General features: G+C 45.3%; 1 protein-coding gene and 1 long non-coding RNA gene across 10 annotated transcripts in view; one reads left to right on the plus strand and one right to left on the minus strand.

Moving 5' to 3' along the window:
* Window positions 1-16,572, minus strand: part of LOC111243428 (uncharacterized) — a 67,615-nt gene extending 51,043 nt beyond the window's left edge. The window contains exons 1-2 of one of the 3 annotated variants that reach the window (XM_022788996.2): window positions 15,708-16,572; window positions 14,586-14,715 (exon numbers count right to left, since the gene is read on the minus strand). Coding sequence is in view for 1 of the 3 variants with exons in the window: in XM_086977045.1 (XP_086833171.1) it covers window positions 14,509-14,516 (8 nt within the window). In the remaining 2 variants the exon portion in view is untranslated. Of the gene's footprint in view, window positions 1-14,508; window positions 14,532-14,585; window positions 14,716-15,707 lie in introns of those variants that run through there. The other 2 variants (XM_022788987.2, XM_086977045.1) reach the window with 2 other exon arrangements.
* The window catches only part of LOC111246464 (uncharacterized), a 46,189-nt gene continuing 26,150 nt past the window's right edge, over window positions 800-20,838 (plus strand). For 2 of the 7 annotated variants that reach the window (XR_015318779.1, XR_015318776.1), the window contains exons 1-2: window positions 800-2,543; window positions 2,791-7,940. This is a non-coding gene — a long non-coding RNA (uncharacterized LOC111246464). The remainder of the gene's footprint in view (window positions 2,544-2,790; window positions 7,941-20,838) is intronic. The other 5 variants (XR_015318778.1, XR_015318777.1, XR_015318780.1 and 2 more) reach the window with 5 other exon arrangements.

The raw sequence follows: 20,838 nt of genomic DNA on the forward strand, positions 1-20,838 counted from the left end.
ATGTGTTGATAAGGCGGCCCGCGGGGAGACGTTTAGCAAGTAGTATGGTTTTATTGATGGAACATTTGGTGGCCACGGTTACCGTTAGCAAAGTTCATCGGGACTTTTGGTCTTTTCTAAACGCCTAACTGACTAATAAAATCTATGCATTCGTCAGCTTCATCATACAAAGCTTTTAACGCGTGCCAACCAATCTATTGGGTTTTGCCTCTGGGTGCTGAGTCACAAAAACAAATGATTGGACATATATCCATTTTGCTATCTGTGGAAATGACTACAATCTATCTGGCCAAATATTGACTACATCCGAAAAATTAACTTGAAAAATTAGCTACAGTTACTTGTCACAGCTATCCTATATCTGCAGCGTGTGATGTACTCATTTGCCGTGTCGGTTGGCACTGCGAACGTCGTCGTGTGGTACTCGCTTGTCCCAGGACAAAGCACCCGGCCAGACAAATGCCCAACGGGACACGCATTTCGCGTCCGCCTTCTTTAGCATGACGCATCGCATTGGCCCTCAAACCTCGATGACCGCACTTGTTCTCATGTGTTGCAGTCATTCACGTTTTGTCGACGACTTTGATGAAACGGCGAAGTACACGTTTGCTAACAGAATCTCCAAAACAGACCCCCGGCTAGTGATGACGAGGAGACGGCAGCCTTCGTGTCACGTTGACCAACATTACTATCTGCATCAGCAGTAACTAGGATTAAACAAGGAGCGGGTGAGGGTCGTCGTCTGCGCTGCTGCACTTTACTGATCGGTCACCTTTTACGGCAACGTTCCATCATTTTCTCCCATGTTCCTTCTGCTAGTGCTGTTAGGTCTGCTTTGAGTTTCCTGTCGTCGTTGTCGTTACTTTCGCACGTTATAGCCGCTAAGGTGACGCTAAGGTAGTACCCCTTCAAGTTTACAAATAAGTGACCATGTGTCGACAGCCAGCGAATTTAGCTTATACAAGTGTCGGCTGAACTGCCCAGCAAATTTACCAGAAGAGACTCTTTTGGCGGACTGACCGGAACAGCGGCATCAAATAGCCCTCTTCCAGTTGCGCTCGATTTGTTGAACAATAGAAACAGCGGCGGCAGTCTTTGTTAGGCGGCATAAGCGCCGGAAGGAATACCTGCGAACAACTTTTATCGGCTCTCACAAGCCTAAATTCTGTCACGTAATTATCATATCATTCACACATCATATAGAAATCATTTCCATGACCATCATTATTATTGTTATTATTACAGGTTTCGCCGGCTAGTGCACGTTGGCCCCATTGAGAACCAGCTAACGAACATTTCTTCGAAGTTCCACTTCAAAAGAGTAACTGTACATTGTATCCTATGCCGTGTTCCAATGTTTATGTCGTGTTCTTATGACCGTGTCTCTGCGCATAAGAATACGACTTTGTTAGTGACGCCACGAGACAACAGAGTTACTTGTTCTGCAGTCCCTACGGCACAAACATAGACCCATACCATTACAAAACTACCCGTTAACCGCTACGTATGGTTATCATAGTTACCGGTAGCATCCAATTGCTTCTCGTATACGTTTCTGTGTACTTGTGTATGTGAATTATTTTTTATAGTTTATCGTGTGCTGCATCAGGCCATACTACCGCAGAATCGTTTGCCTGTGTAAGTGCGCCACAGCGAAATGGACATAAGGACACCGGAATACACAAGTGAAACTAGAGCACACTAAGGCGAAACACCTTTGTGTTTGTCAGCAGCTTCGAAGATCAGACAGTCGAAGAAAGCATCTGGCACCAGTCAAACACAGCCATCAGCTTCTGCGTGCTGGTATAAGGCGTAGCATCACCAAGACATTATCATCTATCTATCTATCTATTTACTAAATAATGATGCTGTTGCCGTAATCGCTATTCCAATCAAATCATCCGATGATCAAAATTGGCTGGCAGCGAGAAAGGGAGGGCACGGTGGCGATCGGTGAGGTAGCTTGTATTGAGGTTGCATTTATTTCGAAAAAGTTTCCCTATGCAGTTGCAAAGTTTGCAAAGTCAAATTGAACCCAGTCAGATACCCATTTGGATCGCCCACTTACATGCATTGGAAGGGGTGCAAAACAGTCACATTGTGCAGATTTCCGTGCAGTGGCTATCATGCACTTGTCGAATGTTGGTTTTGACGACCAGCTCAGCCACGTATCCTTTACCCTTTACAGCAATGCTTTCAATGTGCCTAATTCAATAATCAGTCTAGCTTGTAGTTTCCCGGCACCTATGCGTACTTCTCGGTCTGTTTATACATAAGCCTAGTCCGAGCGATCGAGTCTTGTAAAATCCTAAATGGACTATTACGGCTTGTCCTTACACCCGTACACTTCTTAAAGAAATTCGCTCTAATCATGTATCGTACCTTACAGACACCTATTGCTACCCATCAGTACATTCAGTCAACAGTCTGTGTTACACCTGTTCACCCGTATACCAGTAAATCTATGGCGAATGGATCGCATGACGACAGCGTCATATTGGAATTTATAGAGTCTGCCAGTGATAGCAGTAGCAGCGGTAATGGTGAGGACAGAAGCAATGTGCATTTGAACTTGTTGTTTATTTATTTTACCTCTCGTTCTTTCGGCCCTCGCTCGTTCCCTGCCTCGTTACGGCCGTTATCTAGTCATTCAGTCTGTCAGCTGCAAAATATATATGATGCCACCCACCGTGGCAGCCCTAGCGACAGCATAAGTGTGCTCTTGGTTACCCCATCCCGTTGTCAGTCCGTATTTCTCTCGCTAAGCGCCGAAAACCGATGACTTTTCAGCAATGATGACATACAGATCACTACAGTCAGAACGACGACGGCAACCGAAGCGACAATGGACGAATGCGAGAGCGGCGTTTACCAATTGGCGCTTGGTCAACCCGCCAGTTAGAGCGACCCACATACAAACACATAGATACACTCATTGATTGAATCGGTAGACACCACCGGCCGTTAGGATCTCAACGGAATCTACCGCTTTCCGTTGCTTCTCCGCTTCGGAGTCGTTTAAACAATAAACGAAAAGATTATCCTGTAATGGCAGCCGGTGAAAAAACAACGGCGATAAGAGAAATAGTAGAAAAGACTGGGCAGCCGGCAAAGGAACTTGTTTGAGGTATTCAACACTGCCTCTTTTAACAGAGCAGCTCGTCGCTGCTGTCTAAGCAGATTTCGTCGCATTGTGTGTGTGCTGATTATATATATACATATATATGTGCGTGTGTGTGTCTTTTACGTAATCTTCTGATGGCTCCTCGGCAGCGAACAGCCGGTCGCGCCACGGGTCGGTCGAAATTATCACGATTTTCCCACACGGTCAAGGGTTCTTATTGCGTTTGTCCGCCTATCTATGTATATATTTAGGTATGTATCTATGTTCATGTTATATCTTCTTCGTTTTCTTCCCTTCTTGTGCCTTTTCGAGCTATTCGATATATTTGTTCGTTCTATACAATTTTTACTTCTTGTATGTATAATTATCTATCATATATTTTGTTTCATTTTTCCCAGACACGCCTTTTCGCTTAAAGCGAGGTTGTCTAAGGTGGCCTGACTCGTGCTACTGATGGTAACCCGCATTAATGGCGACCGCAGCGCACATCTTCATTGTTGTCACGACGATCTCTAGACACCACCTTAACATTGCGCTTCTAATCCGTCATTGAATCCGGACCACGGCCTTCTGAGCGTGACTAACCATCGGCTCGCTGCCCTACCCCGACGACTGCTGGCCTGACAGCGTGGAGTCTCGTTCAAAGTCGAATGAATTTTGATTTCTAGCTACTGACAAGATGAAATCATCGGTTGTTGAAACAATCGCATGTGCTCGAATGGCAACGAAGCGGCGGCGGCGGCGGCGGCGGCGGCGGCAGGGGCAGCAGTAAGTACGGACTGTCATTACGAGACGTTAGAGGAGGACACGGACGCTCCCTTATTGAAAACGCGTGACTGCAAACGGATGAATTTTACCGCGCCGGCGTATCCGCCAACGACGAATAAGCGCCATGTCACCTTAAACATAAGGAAATCATTTTGAAGTGATTGTTTATCAGTGTATAACGTGCGGTAAGAGGAATAGCAATGAAGCAGGCAAACAGTAGCGGGTCAACATCGAAGCTGACGTCGCTGCGTACACTTTTACATGGAAGGCTTGATGAGTCGTTTTGAAGTCACTGTCGTTGTTCTGCCCATTGTTGTTGCAGCGATTGCGTTTGTTACCAGCTCGAACAACCGTGAGATTCTTGTCGTCTCGAAGCGAGGTCCGAACGAGATCATATGGCCAGCCAACTGCTTTCTAGCTGATGTCACGAAGTGTAGTGAAGCAGTCTTCCTTCGCTCCGCATGGCCTACACGAAATGCAAGAACTCGAACGACAACGATAGTACAATGTGCTTGTTTCTAGTAGCTGGTTAGTACGGTAGCAAAACGGAATGGCGGTAATAAGTATATGCGCTTCCATTAGTAATTTCCAGGAGTTCATGTCGGCGGGCTATTGCTGCCTTCACTGCCTTGATGCGGACACAGGTTCTAATGAAAACTGTGTCCTGTCAAAAAGTGAGGCTGAATAATTTCACAACGCAAGGCAACATCATTTCATTTGAGGATTTGAGAAGAGATCGTAGGTGGAAACAAAACGATGTGTGTACAGTGGCTCAAATCGAAATACAGATCACAAAAGAGACATGTACTTCGTTACGGCCTGTGTCCCGTACCCCTAGTATTCGTCAATGACTCGACGCCACCTTTAACTCTGAAAGTGATATAAAAGCTACTCGCGAACATCTACTTTGGGTGCTCGTCAATCAAATAATCATAACAAAAGTTTCTTCCATACGTCCATCTCATATCTTACTGTTCGTGCTTTTGTTGTTCCCCTTTGTATTTCTTTTAAGTTGACTCCTTCGCCCTCTCTCTCTCTCTCTCTCTCTCTCTCTCTCTCTCCCTCCCTCGCTCTCAATCTAAATTTTTAATAGTTCTTCGAAAACTTCGATTTTCTTAAAATCAATATTATCAACGGCGTCAAAATGCTTACTTATAGATAATGGCTCAAAAAAAAAGATCGACAACAGAATCTCATGCGGAGCTTACTCGTTCAAACCAGAGATTCCTTTTCGGGAACTTGTTTTCGCCGCTTGTTGCCGTACGTTGGACTAGCACTAGCAGGATCACTTAAACAACTGCTCGCCGTGAACCGTATTAGATGCGCCAACACTCTGCTAGGACAAAGTAGGCCCGACCTGACTGAGTATCCTGAGGCTTAAGAACGCTGAATTAACCCAGTTGTCCAAAGGGCGAGGGTTGTTCCCTTCGAAAGCCTTGTCGTTCGTTTATCGGTTCAGCGCTCTATTTGCAGGTCACCCACAAGAGCCACACATCAGGGTTGAGACAAGTTGGCAACAAAGAAGTCATAATGATATGACCGTTACCACAGCCGCTGTTGAAGCCTAAAACAGCGTTAACCGTTTCACTTCATCAAACGTTGTCCTTCGGCTTGCTCTCCTTTTCCGTCTTCAGCTTTTTGTCCATGTGTGTCAATTAACCCCGACTAAGCAGCCAACGCGACCGTACGCTGCTGCCACGACCTGCTGTGGATGGCTTTGCCGCCGGCATCTCTGCTGTCGATGTTTCTGCGACGCTGCCGTCTACTGCAGCCGCCGCCGCCAGGGGTTCGTAGCCGCATACAAAGCTCGGCACCTGGCTGCAGTGGGATCGTCCGCTAACGCCCTTTTTTTATTTTCTCTCTCTATGGAGCTTCCGTATTTGCGAAAGTGTAGGAAGCGAAGAGTTGTACGTGTGTCAGCATGAGCTGGCTGCGGGCAAGTGGGTTAGCTGCTGGATAAACAGCAACAACGGCAGTCGCCGCTCGCGATGAGTTGATGTGTGTCGATGCATGTATACACATATGTAGGTTATTGCTGAGCCGCTATTTGCTCTCCTTCTCGTCGCCTGTGTCTCTTCGCGTTCTCGCATCGCAAAGAGGCGCCTAACGATGGTCTCCTGCGTTCGGCTTCTTCTTCTTCTTCTTCTTTTCATTTTTGTTCGTCGCCTTCGATTGTTTATGCGGCTTTCGCTGCCGCCGCTGCTGCTGCTGCTGCTGCAACCGTCAGCGCTGCACATTGCGTCTTAGTTGTGGTATAGGAGACGACGCACGTGCGCGTGGCCAAAGAAGACGCGAACCGATCGCGCGACGGACAATGACGAACGAAGGCGATCGGGTGAAGACGCCAAACGGAGAGCAAAGCAGGAAAAGTGACGCAAGAGACGACGCAGCTTTCTCGAACACCACAATCGGCACCGCTATGGAGAGCATCAACAAAAATTATAGCAGCAAAAGATGCGCCGCCGATACAACGGAAAAAACAACGTCAGGGCATCAAATTTAAGGGAACGATGCTAGCGATCGCATCAGAGATAGAGAAGTTAGGGCTGGAAATAGCGTGGATGGCCAGCGAGCATTTGGCAACCACGGCTATAATTACGACGACGGTGTCCCCCCACACCAACGACAATAAAGATGTTGCCGACGACACGTACCATAGGAACCAGTATATTGCATAGCATACGTAAGCCCATGTTTTATTTTTACCGTATGTGACTGTGTATCGGTCCCGAGTATCGATACGATACGACATGGATGTCTCACCACATAGTGGGGATTCGTTTTCGCAGATGCCACTTTCATCGCGGTCGTCGGCGGGTGCGCTCGCATCTGGGGTGCGCGGAACTGAATAAAGCTGGCAAAAAAAAATGGTGAACACGGTAAAGTTCTGACAGCACGTTGGATGTGAGCGGTGCGATGAATAAAGCGGGTCGCTCAGACAGATATATTTTTACCCTAGGCGTTTATAGGCGACAGAAGATAGAAGCAGGACGAATCAGGCGCGAAAGTCAGAAAAATGAAAGCTTGCCAGAGAAATAAGGGAGGAAGAAAATACAGGTCAAAAAAACAGCGTAAGGACGCACGCGACTCGTCGCCGTATTTTCGATAGACATTCCATGTATCTATATATAGATAGATACATCATGGCTATTTGATTTGTTTAGTAGAACAAAGCCGACGGCAATAGCGTCGTCACCCCCGCTGGCTCCGATCCCAGTGATGATAACGCCATCCATGACAATGTTCAAGCGACGCTGGTTGACTGCTTACCGCACCATAAACATTTCGAGGGATGGCGCATGCCGAAAATGAGCGCCGATCCTCCTAGATGACGTGCATTGTGAGTACGTACCGTAGCGAAACGTATTGAAATGCTCCAATGTGAAAAGTACCTATTTAAAGTTGAAAAAAATATTTTCATCCTATAATGCATTATAGGTAATTTATTACTATGTATTTTTATCTTACTTAATATTTAAAAAAGACTTATTTGTTAGTAATTATGTATTCCAAATAGATTTTTATAATGCTATCTCGTTACCCTTTTAAGTTGATATAATGAGGTGGACAAATGTCTTTCCAGTGGGGTTTGAGGTCGAAAACGCAGCAAGTTAATATCATACACCTAATGGAATCTAGTTTCTACAACGGTCTTCCATTAACCGTATTGAGGACTATTGTTAGGCAAGATTTGTGTGAGTACTAACAACATACGAGTTGGCCTCCCGTTATTTTTCTAGTAGGAATTAAGGCCAGGTTTACCAAGATCGCAAAATGCAATTTAGGTCGTCAAGAAATTTTAGTGCAATTAAATCCTATCAACTCGATTGTTTATTCTTCATCTAAGAAAAGCCGATTTCTTGATTTTAAACAGGGTGAATTTAGACCTTTTAACACGACGACTCTTCATATGTGCACATGAGCAAACAATCGATCTACCCCCCGCTACTGGCAGGTGAGAAACAGACGGCGCTGAACTGGAGCTCTGATGAAACCCGACTTCATTTGGACGCAGTGGTGACGAAGATGAGGCATCCCGGTCCACTAGGTACGTCGCCACTGGCGTAGGTTTAACCATACATGGCCATGCATCATTATCAGAACATGCTTTATAGGTTCATCGACGAAGGCTTCAGCTCCCCATAAGGCTCAGGCAATCCTACTTGATTGCTGGTTCATGTCTACTGACACGGGGGCATTGTACGGTCAGGTGTACAGGAGCCATCCAGTCAGCGGCGGGGAGTCGTTAGCAGAGTCGGCTTGCCCGCTAGCGGGTTCTGTTTCTTGAGTGCACTCTGTCAGAACACGTTCAGGCCTATATATATACACATATAAACATTTAATGGTAATGGTCTTCTTAACTTATCCAGCGTTGCACCTGCGTGAAACAAGAGACTAGGCAGGCGGAGCGGTAGAAGTCGTAACCACTGGCAGACAGATAGCGAACCCCGGCGCCGGTAGCCATCAGTAGTCACATCCGTCGGGAATCGCTCGATGGAGAGCCCCTCACAACCGAAAGCAACACGAACCAATAGTAGCAACCGCAACTAAAGAAATGGCTGAGCGAACAACATGCGACAGACAGGGCGAGACGGCAACAAGATGAAGGAAGCAACTGTTTTCTGTGCAGCCCTGACAGCAGCGCTTGGTGACGCCGACTGCGCTGACGAACAAGTTAAACCGAGATGAAGGAACGAAATAGGGAAGCGATGGCGCTTCAGTTCTACACCTGTAGAGTGCCCTATCAATACCTACGGTCGCCTAAGAATAGCCAATGCAACAGTGACCTACGAGGAGTGCGCTATGGCGGTAACCGTACGACAGCGGCTGCGGTCAGGACAACGCGGCCGCCATGTTGCCTGTGGTAACAACCGGAGTAGCAGTGGCGGCGTGCACCTACAGAGATGGACACAAACCAGTAGGTACCCGTCACGTAGGTACGCACGGCTGCTAGCATGCGGACAAAGTCCTGGTAGGCAACGTTTTGGTAGGTGTGTGGATGGATACAAATATTGGCAGGTGGTAGCGCCTTGCACCACCTCTACCCCAAGGCGAATTATTATTACTTCTACTATGGACGCGTTCGCACATAATACATATTTAGCTGACGAAAATCGATGCTGCATGTGAAAAACGGCTTCAATTTTTACGGAGCGGCACAGGTAGACGCTGGCAGACAAATACGAAGCCCCTGGATGGATCAACAAATTAGAAACGTCAGACGTTGATGCTGCCGTACTATCCTCTATAGTATACTGCAGAATAGTATTAGGATAGACCTGAAAATGCCATCGGTGGGACAGGCCGCCCTGAGCCGGCAGAGCCTGATCATTCCTGTTAATGCTAGAGCTGCCGTTGCTACTGCTGTCGGCGCTGCTCACTTATCGCACTGCCGCTAACGGCCTGGCTCGCTGGTCCGTTCGCTCGCGCACACGCACAGACAGACGGGTACACAGTCACACAGATAAGCGGAGAGTTACTGGACCAGAACCGAGTTAGTGGCCGTAAAGCAGCAGTCATCGCCGTTGCAGAAAACTGCAGTGGCAGAAATGGCGGCGGCGGCGGCGGCGGCGGCAGCGGCGTCCATGCTGGAGACAGACAGTCTAACGCAAGAACAGAAAGTGGGGTGTACAAGGGTCGCGTCAACGGACAAGCAGCGGCAAGTATTCACGAGCCGACCGAGCGTCTTGTGATGCATTCAGCGACGGCAAAACCGTAGAATTATCTCGGAAGAAAATGCGTCAATGCCAGTAACGCGGTCAGGGAGTCGACAGATACGACCGAGCCAAAATATACGCAGGTGAAAAATACATTTAATATGGCGAGAACTCATCTCGAAGAAACATGTAGCAGCCACTGCTGAAGTTAATGTTCTATGCACTCTTTGTTGTACGTCATTAGTCGGTGTTTTCTGCAGTGGTGGACTACAAACTTACTTATTAAACTGATACGCATTACACATATATATCCTTTTTAGCTTGCTGTTACCGCGGCAACAAACACTGGAGTTTCGGTACTTACGATGAACGAAAAAAAAAAAAGATAATGTACTTGAGCTAAAAAGTAACAAAAATAGAATTTAATCTAACTCGGTTAAACGGTATTATATTTAGTGCCAGACTGCAGGTGGCAGCGGCCGACGGTGTCATCAGAACCCACACTGAATAATATACGATAACTGTACAAATATAAGGTCTATGACCTTTTTCAGGTGAGCCAAGCAGAATAGTGCCAAGTAAATCTCTTGTGAAGCTCGACCTGATGGTGAAGCTCAAACACATTATAGAATAGATGACGGTAGAAGAATGAGTAAGTCACATGGCACTTGACGATTTTACCACTGACAGCCAGTGGGCAGAAGATACGACGATGTTCACTTATATGAAATCCCACCATATCGATTTGATAACGTTTTCTTGCTGGCCCTCGACAACCGCTATCGAGAGTATATCGACGGTCAGTGATAATGATTGTCGAGTCGGTTAGCTTCAAAGGCGATCCGCTACCTTATTCCCAAGCTTTCATTGCGGTTAGCGTTCCAATGCGTCGCTAGCAATGGAAACTTCCTATTTGTCAAGATAAAAAATAACATATATAGAGATCTCTATATACAAAAAAATATGGGTTATTATTTATGCGTTACTTACTAATCGACCTAATCTACAACTAGGCGTTTTGTCAACTAATGAGCACACATGCGTTCGCTTTAGTTATATATACATAACATATTGTGATCGGCTCTTGTCGTCGTATACGCACGCGCTATCAGTTGCAGAAATCCCGGATAGATACAATTGCTTTGTTGACCTGTTACTAAATATAAATTTGTTTCGGTCTCCGCTTGCCATCATTGTGACTAGAGGCAGCATTCTCCTCGTGCTTCGTTTGCGACCGTTGTTAGAAGGAGACAAGGAGTGGCCCGAAATACCGCCGGCTGTGGTAGTTGACGAAGGCTTGTTACTGCTACTGCGTGAAAGAAGGGAATATTTAAGCAGTCACGTCCCCTTCCTTGACCAGATCTTTGTACTGGTAATGATTCTGCTTCTGGCTACTAACTATTATCAACTTGGTCTTTTTGCTTTTGGTATGATTGACGGGCGTTATACTGCTGTAACCCGCTGCCGAGTCATCGTCTCCACGGCGTAGCGATGGCCCGTACGGCACGTACAGACACACATAGACACAGAGTGAAACGAAAAATGCCACAGGGCCTTCTATGTAGATATAAATCTATATTCTATCTATTATATCGTTTATAGTATCAACAGCGGCCCATTTCGATTTCAGGGAGTATCCGATTTACCGCTAGCGTTTACTTGTATTTTATAATACCTGACTTGATTTGTGACATCTTTCCCGCTGTGTCCTGCTCAGTTTATAGACAAACCGAAATGTGTTGAGAAAAGCTTGAGGTTGACGCATTTGATTTCAAAAAATTTGTTTTCTAAATTTTTCTAATGTCCATAAAAAAGTGGTGGGTATGCAAGTCAGTAGGTTTGCGTCTATTGTACTTGAAGTGACCCAGTGGATGTACCTAATATAAGCAGGCAGGGCATATTTCGCATACAATTCGCATCGTCACTTTTGCCCCTGACGTATGGGGCAAACAAGTCTTGTTAGAGTAGTTTGTCATTATTTATCATACGTTATCAGTGCGTGCGTTTAGGAGCTCGATCTGCTTTTCAGCATCGATTTCTGCTATAAATTATTTATTGGACGAGAATGACGAGGGGGAAGCAATCAGACTAATGCTAGATCATCGGCTGCAGTGGTCGCTGCACGGCGTGTCAAAGAGAGCTGAATCAACTCGGTGGGTCTGCCATACACGGTACACAGAGATATTGATATGGAATATAACTCACCATTAAATAATCATTTCTAGCATTTTCCAAATGTATTTTCGCTCTGCCCAGTTGGTCGTAACGTCGTCAGCTATTTGGCCGTCGTCGCAAATTGCACTGCATACAAAGGACTCCCAGTTTGTCCGATCTTTAAATTAACCGATTCGGTAATGGTTAGAGGGGCGAGAAACGACAGCGGTAACTGGCGGAATCCGGCCAGACGTTCCCTAGCAACCATTGTATTCTCTTCGTGATAACATCATTAGGCAGACAGAGCTCTACGGGACGTTATCTTACGATTAAGCTTTTTTCATCGGTTCGATTCTGTCACGGTTATCTAGTGTCTTTGCCATAGATTAGTCGACAACCAGCCATCGTCGGCTGTATAGGGGCAGGACAACTTCGGAGGTAACGCTCCTTCAGTGTCTCCTCACTGAAATTTCATTTGTGACCCATCACCTCCCTGCTCCGCTCTCTTTCCATTACTTTTCGATTTTGGATTTTGTTTCTATCCGACTCGACATTACAGGAGCAAATTTCTGTTTCGTATTGTTACATTAATGTTTCGTCAGCTGACGATTATGCCGCCAACACGTCTTGACTCGTTCTTAGTGCATAAAGCGTTTCCAGCAGCGATAGTTTGTATTCATACTTTTGTAGATCCATCTTTTATGCTTCCTATCTTTCTCTTTGTTGTCTAGATTTTTTTCGAGCTACAAAGGGAAAGTATAGATGACCGTCATCGCATCCACATTGAGCACCAACGGCCTGGTGTAGCCCGGGCCGCCGATAACGGCCAGTACTGACACAAACGATTCGATAATCATTTTCAATTATTATATCTCGATTATGACAGCATCAACTATACAGGTTCTCTTGTTTTCGGGTCGGAAACCGAGCTTCTTCATGCCGTATATCTATGGCAGCGCTCTTCATTGTGATTGATTCTCCACTGTGTTCCATTCCCATGCTCGAGTAAGCGCTTCGCCCGTGACGCTCATGGATGCCCGTTTCCATTCTTTTTTTTTGTTTCACATATTTGTCGTTCCCAAAAGCACGGCTATGATTATTGTCGATTGTGGCGAGCAGTTGCGGCAGTGCCATCAGTTGTTTCTGATATTACATTTCTCGTAATCATAATAGTAATAGTTATTATGTAATGATCAAATCGGCCAAAGTGATATTTATATTATCCAAAATAGCAATACAACATTGCGGTTGGCGACGCGTTCGTGGGGTGTAGCGTATGACGCGAAGCGACCCCGTACGATATAATGGAAAACATGTAAAAATGAAATGGTAGGTAAGCTCACCATAGACTACGAGTGAAAATAACTAAACTATATAATATTACATAGAACTGATTTGGCTCAACTGTTTCTTATTTGTCAGCACGAACCAGCTTTATTCGTCATTAATCAATTCGTACAGGTGGTTTTTGGTTCGGGCCTAACGGCTCCATGAAGCACGTGGCAACCTAGTCAGAAATAGTACGTCCTTAAATCTCATGCAGAGCAAATAGACGTCGTTGGTCGACCCAAAGCCTTACCCCCCGAACCCATTTTACCCAACTACACTAATAAGGATCCACCATCCACCCAAGCAAGGGAAGGTCAGTGAATGAAACCGCAAGCAGCGTTCCTCTCTCTCGTGTCAACAAGTAGAAGGAAAAAGGCCCAATCGTAGGCTGCCGCAGGCCTTCCGCCGTCGCTGTCCTCTGCATTGTCGTACGATAGGGCTAGCTTCGGTTCTGACCAAAGCGAAGAAAGATCCCACGACAACCGCTAATCACAGCCACAAAACTGAACCGCGCGGAAAAAATCTCTGTCGGTATTGCCGCAACTGTACGACGACTCCCGTTCTGCGCGAAGCCGTCTGACTCATCCGGAAGAGAGAATCACAACAGTTGATTGCTGTGATTGCTCGCCAACACGGCTTCATCGCCAACGCCGCTGGCGCATTAACCAGATTCGGTAATTCTGCCAGTCGTCACCGACCCATTGAGTTCATGGGTAGAAAAGTAGTAGCAAAGGAAAACGAAGTTGACTGGTAAAAAGGGAACTACGAAACGAGATGGAAAATCGATCGTAACCTCGTCGAATCAAGCTTGTTTCTAGAGAAAAACCCATCATAGATAGAAAGAAATAAAAAAAGGGGAAGGTAAAGATGATAAGGCAACCAGCTAGATTAGAAACGAATGAATTTGTATGTAATTATTACGCATTTCTATCTGCGTATGTGGGCGGTCTGATTGTGGGCCGCAACGAAGAAATGAACAAGGAAAGAGAGAGACTGTTTAGAGCGCTTGAATAATGATATCAATACATCCAGTTCTGAAAATAGGGACGAGCAGAATGAGCCAGATTGAATTCAACGTCAAATCGGTGGAGCAGCGCAAATGAGACGACAAAAAGCTCGATAGGTGGATCGATAAATGAGAGCGACCAAGGGATAACGGCACCTATATATATATATATACGCAACGACTTCTTAGCTTGATTTTTTTGCTTTGTGTTACCATCGCTAAGACATTGAGCTTCGAGCAATATTTATTCCATAAATGCCTTCCTAAGTAAGTCGTTAGGCTAGTGCTATTAGCAGTGACTGCGTCGTAAAGTACATCTCAATAACGGCATTTACCTGGTGTGCAGCCCAGGAAAGCTCATAAAGAATAATTAAAATGTGGATAAATTTTCCTCCTCGAGACCGATTGATTAAAACGACAAAAAAAAAAAAGTCACACATTTGTCAACAAAGGAAAATATAAGTACGTACTGAGGCATCTATATTACAGCATACAAATCGTCTATTACTTAATGACGATATGTTAACAATAGAAGGTGATGACTAACGCTGATGGGGTGGAACTTCGTGAATCGGGACAACGGTGAACATGGTATGTCGTGAAACTGCAAATGGGGTGATAACTTAATGGACGCTTATACGGCCTGAGTAAAGCTGTGAAGTGAATGGCAAAACGGTCTGAAACGTAACAATGGAACGACAAAAAATAGCGCAAATTTTTGTGGGCTGACTTTTTCAGTATTGCAACAAGCGTCCAATTATTCAACACTAGTTGTAAGAGGTAAAGCTGCGTACGATCCTTTCTCGTAAATTAATTTAGATAAATGTCCGTTTTAGCTGCGCTATAGTAGTTTACGACTGTTCGTCATTAGAACATATGACATATACACGATACCACAATCAAATAAAAATAACGATACAGCTTCGCCTGTTTGTAAAAGCAATTAAGCTTTTCTATAGTCTAGTGATATTACATCAGCCTTAACAGACAATGCGGTTGCCTAGTGATCTCCGATAGGTTTCGCGCAGTTGCGCAGATATGCCAGCTCAAACTGAACGCTTTTTTAGTAATATGACGTTCACGATGGGAAAACATTGACAAATTCGGTTAATTGGAAACACGCTACCACAGTTGTCTATCATGCCACTCTAAAAAACGCCACATAATTTCGAAATGTGTTTGGCGCCAAAAATCGTAAGGAAACAGTCAGGAAGGAGCAATAAGTTTAGGCGCTGGTTTGCTTCCATTGAGCTATGCCGTTGAGTGATACAGGAATAAGTCTGAGACTAACTTCCAACAGTTTTCTCCATTGTGCCACAGGCTTCAGTTTAATTTTGCTGACATTATTTTCGATGTACATCTAGTCCGCATTATATTTTAGTATCTAGAAGTGTCTTAAGCGTGCCACAAGTCAGTCACCTGGTAGCAAATTTTAGGGGTCACGATAGAAAAATATGTAAATTGGTATAGGCATGAGGAAACAACGCTGTCAGCTTAGCGATAATATATAGTTCGCCACTTTTAGTCCCAATGACGGCTAAAACGCCGCATTACACTGTCTTCTTCAGTACAGAGTCAGAGGTAATATGTGTTTGGAGATTATTATACCTTTCGATATTTTTAAACTTTCTATTGACTCTGCCGGCAAATAACTACTTGAATAACTTACATTTGTCTTGCGAGTTGACAATGCTGGGCGACCTCTGAGTCAACACTGTAAAGTATTAAGAAGCAAAAACTCTAATGAAAGACAGACGTTTGACAAGCCGTTAATTAGCCAACAAGGGTTCAGGTGAGGTAAATTTTCCACTCGAGGTCACAAATAAACAGGTCTGACGAATTGACGGTTCACGAGGTAGTAAGTTTACTCTCACTGTGTCATTTAAGTAACTAAGATGATAGCGTAGGTCTGCGGGGACACTTTAACACAATCGTAAGTTTAGTAGAACAAGGTTCTATAATTCGCAGGACTAGCCAACCTTCCTTAGTCGGATCACTTCTCACGTGCGCTTCTTGTTAGAGAGAAAGCATTTACTGACACCGGCTTTGTTCACAGGCATTACCCGCTGTAGAATTGATGGAGAGTCACAACAAACCCGTTCGGATAAGTCAGTACCAGCCGAGGAGAGTTGGTCGGATCCGACCGCCTGACACTGTCTACACTCACGTTTGCTTTCACACTCAAGCAATCAGCTACTGGCCACTTTATCTAACTGTGCGCGAGCGCTCTGCTCAGGAACAACAGTCTCCCTTGAGCCTCCCTGCTGCGACCGTGTCCGACCACCTCTGATTTGCGACTGACTGACTGACTGACTGACTGACTGACGCTGCGTCGTGACACGCGCTGTTCTTTCTGGTGTTCAAGCACTATTGTTACCTATGAAATGAAGCAGGAGCCTGTTTGTCTTCTGCTGGTTAAAGCTGCGGCCGCTACTGCTGTCGTCAATTCTTCCCCAGTTATAAATGATGCTGCTGTTGCTACTGCTGCTGCAGTCAGCGCCGCTAATACTGGGTGATGGCTATGATGGTACGGAACGGCGCTACCACCAGACGCCGTTACGGAAATCACCGCATGTCCGCCGCGAGAGGTGATTGGAGAGAGGGCGGCAGCAGCCGTAGCGAGTTATGATAGCGAAGACGGCGGCGACGGCTGACTCCAGCTCCAGTTGGCCCCGCCCTCCAGGCACATGGCGCTCGATTCCACTCCCGCAATCACTATTGTAGCTGGCGCGGCGGCAGCGGCCACGGCCTCCGAGAATGGCAGAGCGCGCCGCGCAGACCCAGTCAGCAGCATCATTCGATCTCCCCGCTAGCGACACGTACGACATCTACGAAAGCGAGTGCGCCACAGTGCCCAGAGTGAGGCATTCTGCTATTGCAGCGGCCACTGCCGCTGCTGCTGCTGCTGCTACTACTGCCGCTACCAGGTGCTGATCCGGCACCAGAGGCTGATGGAGTGAGAGTAGAAGGACCCGTAAGCGAATGCTACAAGCGTTATTGGTAGCGTCTGCTGTCGCTGTCGTCAGAATCGCTAGCCGAGTCACTGCTATCAGCCTGAGAAGGTGGACGGACTGGAGCTTTCTGCCACTGGGCGCTAGCAGTGTGCCACGAAGCTATTGGTAATGTCCTCGAGTGCTACACCGAAAAGGTGCTTCCCAGGACATGTTTGCGCAGCAACAGCAGCTATGGCCTTATTAAAGAAAAAACATGTTCGAGTGGCCATTACCATCGCACCAAAGTGACTCAACGACCCCCATGTTGGCTATTCAGCGCACTGGAAAAAAACGGGGAAAGCATTTGCTTGCGTCGTTATTATGGTGACTTTCGAACAGTGGCGAACCATCGAGGACGGGAGGAAGCAGGGTACAACTAACGAATTAAAAAACAAATGCTAGCGGTACAGTTTCTGCTATTGGTCGTGCATAGCCTGTCGGGGCAGGTTGAAACGAAAAAATAGAAACGAGTTGACTTTGCTCGATACGTTCCACTAGCATAAAGTCATCGACGTGTTTACAGCTGTGGCCGGGAATGATAAAGGGAGGGGAAACACTTTTAAATATCTTGCTTATAAGCACTGCCTGATAGGACACATGTGTGTAGTTAATAGAGTCGAGTGTATATCGCAAGCCAGCCAATTATCACTCGGCTACATTTACTGATTGATCGAATGTATCTGATAGAGCCTCAATATCATCGCATGGATATGAGTACCTAACAAAGGCAGCGGTGTGTGCTCTCGTTGTCTGGCTCTGCCAGCAATGCCAGAAGCAAAAATGCCATGTTACAATTATAGCAAAAATAATGTCAATTCCGAGGTTGAAATTTTTTCTGTCACAGACATACCATCATGAAAGACCACGACTATACACACTTCTGAATCCTTCGTGGGCGCTAAAACAAGTGATAGCCGGGACCTACATGAGCATATTCACGGTTTAGCTAGACACTTTGCAAAATTCGGCGGTTTCGTTTAGAAGGACACATCTCAATCGTGTAGAATTTCTAAGTTCAATGCAGGCATGTTCTTTGAATTTTTCTAGCCTTTGAGTATTTGGCTGGATGTTCGTACAGCGGCGCAACGACATTCGATGTGGGGCAGTCTATTTTTTGCTCAAATAAAATCCCACGTTACGACAAAGTGTGTATCAGCTATAGATGACTGGTCGTTGTTTGCTACCAGCTGTACGTGAACCGCTTACTCTACGCTATTGCGTCAAAAGCGTGTTGTACGCGCCACCTGTCTCATTGTCGCTGACTCACAGACAGAACGAGAGAAAAAGCGAATTCGAACATCCGCTAAGAACGCACACGCAGCTTTCGGCCGCTTGACACGGGCCGTCCAACTATAACGCTAGAGATGACGTTTGATGGATACCTTACACGACCGTGTCGAACGATAATTGAATTTACGTTAGGTTGGTATATGTTCCTATTTGTGTGTTATTTGCAGTTGCTTTCAGCCCCGTTCAATCCGACCACAGCAAGAATAGTAGGCAAAGTAACTTGCCCGAACTGTAAATTGTTTCTGATGGAATCTAACAAAATTGAGTCAGCGCAAGAATCATTTGATAACGTCTTGTTCGTGACGTTGATTGAGTAACTTGTCGCCTTAAATATGTAGCTGCAGGTCAGAGAAACACGAAGAACGGGGTCAATTAAGATCATGACACCGTCCAGGTTGCCAAGGCGTTTAATTCGAATGGTGGTTTGTTGTCCAGACTTTAGGTAAAACTTTGGGAAACTGGCAGGCGTTATGCGCGCCGCTAAAGAAGTACATACGACGCCCAACGGAAATAACAGAGGCGGTAGACAATAAAGAAACACTACTGTCTGTTGTCACGCAGGCATAGGCAGTTCGTTATTTGTCTGCCTTTCCAAAGCCTGCTGACAGTTCACCTATAATCCCTGAAAGGATTACTAAACAAAGGGTTCATCTTTGGCAATTATTTACGAGCAGTGTTTCTTATTTTAGATAAGACAAAAAAAATTTAAGATAAAACAAATATAAGATGTTTCTCTAGATTTACTGCATATGGCATCCGCGTATATTAGTTTACTGTAGTATGGCCTACTTTTTGTTTGTCAATATAGGGATATCATAAAGTATATATATATATCTCTGAGTACTAACATGTAAATTTTCGTCCTTCTACGTTGATTACATTCGAAGCATGGCCTATGTGGAGCATCATGCAGGAATTGGACAATACTTAATATTAATCAACGGATAATCATCAGTACAGGAAGGTTGTAGGTAGTTCATATTACCCGCAGGCCTATCCTTAAGTAAACTTGAAGGTATAAGTATGCGGAATTATACAAAAGCACAGATGTTTTGAACATTCTAAGTTTACTGACTACCTAATGTGTAATGATACGATCTCTACCAGAGGTATCAGATCGGCTAGACGCCTTCGTGTTAAGACACCCGTGTGAGCAGGCAGCTTAGAAGCCAGTAGAAGCGATATCAATCAGACAGGTTTTGGTGAAATGAACAGTACCTTCCATAGCGTGCAGCCAGGAAAAGCCCTTGAAGTTCTCGAACTGTAGAGCCTTTGAGGATCCACAGTTGCGACGGAAAGATCTGGGTTAAGCCAATTCGGCACACCTAACCACTGTGCTGGACAGATACGAGATATTTTGAAGCTACTATGCATCACCCTTCTTTTCATATCGTTCGTAAACGATTTTCGTCACAAGTTTTTACAGTAACCCAAGACAAAAACCAGCATAACAACACTCTACCTCATGAACAAGCAAACATTGAAGTTAACTTTGGTTTCTCTTTTAACTGATGTTTTCGCTGTCCCTGCAGCTGGTGTTGTTACCGCAGTTCTGTCTGTCTGTCTGTCTTTTCAATTTCTTTCACTCAACAGATCAGTCTTCAGTCATCACCCTCTTCGCAACTCTTTTATCATATGGGGGCATTTTGGGTTGCGCTGACTTCACCAACCTTTGTCGAAGTCTGCTACGTTAGTATATATTCATTATTACTCCATCTCTTTGGTCAAGAACGAAAACATTGAGAAGATTTGTGCCAAGTCGTTGGCGCTGAATTGAAGGAGGCTGGTCGCTTGACGCGCTCTCGACTGGCCGTTTGCCCAAATGGGCTGAAAGACGCACAGAAAGGGAAGTGGCCCCGAATGTGGAGGCGGTAAATTCAAATGACAAAAAAAGAATGACGCGATGTTATCTCCATTCGCGAAGAGATTCAGGACAAAATGTCATTTCTATCTTATGGTCGCTCGACAGGCTCGATTATGGTGCATTTAAATATGACAGTAATTTCACTAGATACAGGGGAGGGTAGCGGGAAAAAAGCTATTTTGCACTTGTGCAACTGGGCCTTACTATCATCTTCAATACTATAGGCTGAGCAGCGTCACCATTGCTGGTAGCTCGAATTTTAACGTTGGTCACACAGTAATTTTAGCAAAAAGTATAAAAAAACATTGCGGTATAATTAGGGTCATATCGGCCTATCTTAGCATGTTCAGTTGGCATAGTTGTTTGTAAGTGATCGCAGATACGTCCATAAAGACAATCCGGCCTTTTTACGACAAATGACGATAATGTTGGACAAGGCAAGAAGACGAAAACTGAGAAGGCCAGTAGGCCGCAGTGACGGACCTAAAATATTGATGATTAGTTTGATTTTCAAGAAAAAGGGTAAAGCGAACGAAGGACTAATGAACATTGATAATTTTTACACATTATGTTATGTGCGGTCGACGGAGACGGCGAAAACAACGGTGCTATTTAAGCGATGGTCTGGTCTCAAGTGGAAGCACACACGAAGA

This window comes from Varroa destructor, unplaced genomic scaffold, assembly GCF_002443255.2.
Source record: "Varroa destructor unplaced genomic scaffold, Vdes_3.0 BEIS01000001.1, whole genome shotgun sequence".
Classification (NCBI taxonomy): Eukaryota; Metazoa; Arthropoda; class Arachnida; order Mesostigmata; family Varroidae; genus Varroa; species Varroa destructor.